General features: G+C 42.0%; 1 protein-coding gene across 1 annotated transcript; it reads left to right on the top strand.

The window, feature by feature from the left end:
- Positions 1-847: 847 nt before the first annotated feature.
- On the top strand, positions 848-1,213 carry TEOVI_000278200 (uncharacterized protein; the record flags this gene model as incomplete). The annotated part of the gene is made up of 1 exon (XM_067225802.1): positions 848-1,213. The coding sequence occupies one exon, from the start codon at positions 848-850 to the stop codon at positions 1,211-1,213; it is 366 nt and encodes a 121-aa protein (XP_067081903.1).
- Positions 1,214-3,281: the final 2,068 nt, after the last annotated feature.

The raw sequence follows: 3,281 nt of genomic DNA, 5'->3' as shown, positions 1-3,281 counted from the left end.
GAGAGTAGCTAGCTGAGAGGAGTTTAATGAACCGTGTACAATGATAGTGTCAGCACACCAAGTCTTGGAACAGCATAAACAGACTAGAATAACAAAAGGGGAAGAAGTGACACCTGGTGCTATACAGTAACTAGCTTCAGAAGCAAAAAGAAAAGCTGCTCAACCCTATGGAAGCAATGTAACCTCACAGCCGTAGCAGTAGCGTGACTAAGAAAGGAAATGTGAACTTAGAAAAAACATATTGAACTCAAAGTGAAAAAGCAGAACCAGTCAACCGCACAGAGGTATCAAAGGCATAACGTAGTTTGTTGGAAGGGACAACGACCAAAATCAAGTTTCAGGCAGGTGATCCGGTATGGATGTATCATACTGCGCACGGATGCCACAAACCAAGAGACTTCGAAGATATGAAAGGGAAGATGAGAGACTTCGCGTCTATCAGGCATGCTTGAGTTAGGGACCGTAGTGGAAAGCAAACACAAACTGCTTACCCGAAGAGGGACAATAACATGAACAATCCGAAATGGGTCTCAAACTATCTGGCACAATTCCATTTTGACTGGGTGTGAGAGAGAGTTCTTGGGACAGAGACAAACACGCGCGTTACTATAACCTTACAAATGACTCGAACACAGATATCAAATGGAATATTCTAAATGAACAATAAAAACAAGGCTCAAGAGGCAACAATGCAGAAGATTCCATAGAGTTACTTGACATTAGCGTGAGGGTAGAAAGAAAAATGAAGAAATTTTGTGAGGCTGGAAAAGAAAATGTGAGAACGCAACCCTACAACAGCTTTTAAAATATCCCATGGACTAAAGCGTTGAATAGAATTGACGGGAAAATGAGCAACCTGACAGTGAGCACAGACAAGGGAAACTATGGCAAAGCTTACATAGTTAAGCTGTGGCATGTCAATTTAATTAAAACGTGCCAGAGTGAAGAGAGGATGCCATTCAGAGTTATAAGAAAGCAAAGCCATGAAAGTGTAATTGACACGATTACTTTGTTACAATCCGATACAAATACGAGTAAAACACAAATAATAATTATGGGAGCAAGCCAGGAGTTACCGGTGAAAGTGAAATTACTGCTGATTATAATAGTGCGGGTGGCTCTTGACACAAATGCGAAAACCGTAAGCACAGTACAGCGTCCACGCACTCAAACTGTGAAAGAGGATGTCAGTGGGTCAACGGTGAGATTGTGAGGCCACATCAAAAGCCAGTTATCTAAAACAGTGTAGACTTCGTTCAAACATTACCCAGACTATATTTGTTTCTGTTTGTAAACGTGTGATTAGGCACTAAAATTCAATTCTAGCAGTGTTTGAATTTGTAGTACATTTGATATTTACCTCTTTTGTTGGAACGTCAGCATAACTCTACGGTTTTGTCGATTGTTCAAAGTAGTCTTTAAAGGGCTCAAAAGCACAACTACGTGACTTCTTAACATTTCATCAGAGATGCACTACACTACACTACACGGGTGAGCACATCGCCGTAACTCGGGGGCAGGTTTACTTTTTTGGCTCAGCATCAAAAAGGACGAATCTTGAGCATGATGCAAGTGGACCTCAGGTGGGGACTATCTGGTGCAACACAACGGTAGCAGAACTCGGGTCTCTCCCTCACTTGAAGTAAAAATTGTGTTGCATTGCGGGCTTCGGTGACGATTGCTCACTCCTTATTCAGATTTTTGAGGTTACCAAGCATGTAAAGCTAAGGGAGTGCAGTTCTTTCTCTGTAGTTGTTGGGTGAGCGGTTATGTAAATGAGTATATCTTCACATTTTTATATTTCAATGTTGGCTTTTACGAATTTTTTTGTTTGCAATGAGTTGAAATTACACGACAACGACGTGGCTCAGGGTGTGACTTGTACTGATTTAATTTTTAACGCCATCTCACTTAGTGGAAGGATACGATGGCAATACGCAAATGGAAGGAAAGAGACTTCCGGATTGCAGAGACGTACCAAAAATTGACAGAAATGTAGGTTGCTCCGAAGAAAAGAATTACGGATATTAAGCGGCAAGAGACTTTGTGCTGGAGAGGCTTCTGGGGTTGGATTCTGTTTGAACAAGAACTGCACGCCATGGCTGATAAGTGAGCTGCTTCCCCTGAGGCAAAGACATGTGAATAATGCTTCCCTCAGTTTTTTTGAGGGGGAATTCGTCACTGCAGAAGAGTCACCTGGTGTGAAAAGGATTGATAGAGCGTATCCGAACATTTTAACTATTCCAATCTAAGGAACAAGAAGTGTGAGAAATCTGGTGAGGGTAGAACGTCTTGTAACCTTAGCTCCCTTTGGTGGAACACAGATGTAGGCTCGTGTAAAAAAGGGACGAGAGGTGTGTCTTCCTATTGAAGTTGGAGGTCTCTAGCTGAAAAAAAAGCCACTGACTCTAGTGACATGAATAGTCCAGACAATATCCCTAGGCGCGCGCACCTCACAGGCCGGCAGAATAGTAAAACTCAATTTTCACTTCAATCCAGTTACCAAACTGTACATTTAATCTTACTCTTCCCACTGCAGAAACATATAAGTTTTATTCAACTTGGGTGCTGAATCCATACCAAAGCACATAGAGGTAACAAATAAAAGCCTCTATTTCTGTAAACTAATTCACACTTGCCTGCGAATGCACACCTCTCCTTTAACATTCGTAAGTCAGTATAGGGTTTTACTGAAGTCCGGGTTTACACAAGATATTATATACGGTTGGTTACGCAGTCACCTCTACTGGTTTCTGGACAATAATGTGACCAGCTGCAAAGCATGGCTCTCAATGGGAGTGATTTGCGAGTCATGTTAAAGAGCCACACTATGGAGACTCATACATGTGTATATTATTGTTGGGGTGATTCACCAGCCCTTTTTACAAAATGTGTAATATCCTCTTGCATTTGGCAGTGAAGCATAAAAGCGTGCTGCTGTTGTACTGAATATATTCCCTTTCCTTTGCGGTACGATTCCTATCCTTTTTAAATAATGAGCCTAGTGTGAATTAGAAGAGTGTTCGAATTTATCCAAAATAGAGTGGGTGTAATGGGAAGACACATCATGTAGAGGGCGCTCTGTATGCCAGCAGCTGATGCTTAATGTGGAAGTGGAAGAAGCATTCAGTATACGAGGCGTAGTGCCACCTTGCCATAAATTGGTTGTCGGAGTTGACAAGAGATCGCTGAAGTGGCAACCTTCCAAGGGCCACTTAGTGAAGATGTGCGCCATAATGTCGTTACAACACACCTAAAAAACATGCACAGTGGTCGTACCA

Source organism: Trypanosoma equiperdum, assembly GCF_001457755.1.
Source record: "Trypanosoma equiperdum strain OVI genome assembly, contig: ctg_60, whole genome shotgun sequence".
Taxonomy (NCBI): domain Eukaryota; phylum Euglenozoa; class Kinetoplastea; order Trypanosomatida; family Trypanosomatidae; genus Trypanosoma; species Trypanosoma equiperdum.
This window is presented reverse-complemented; position numbering and strand designations above follow the sequence as displayed.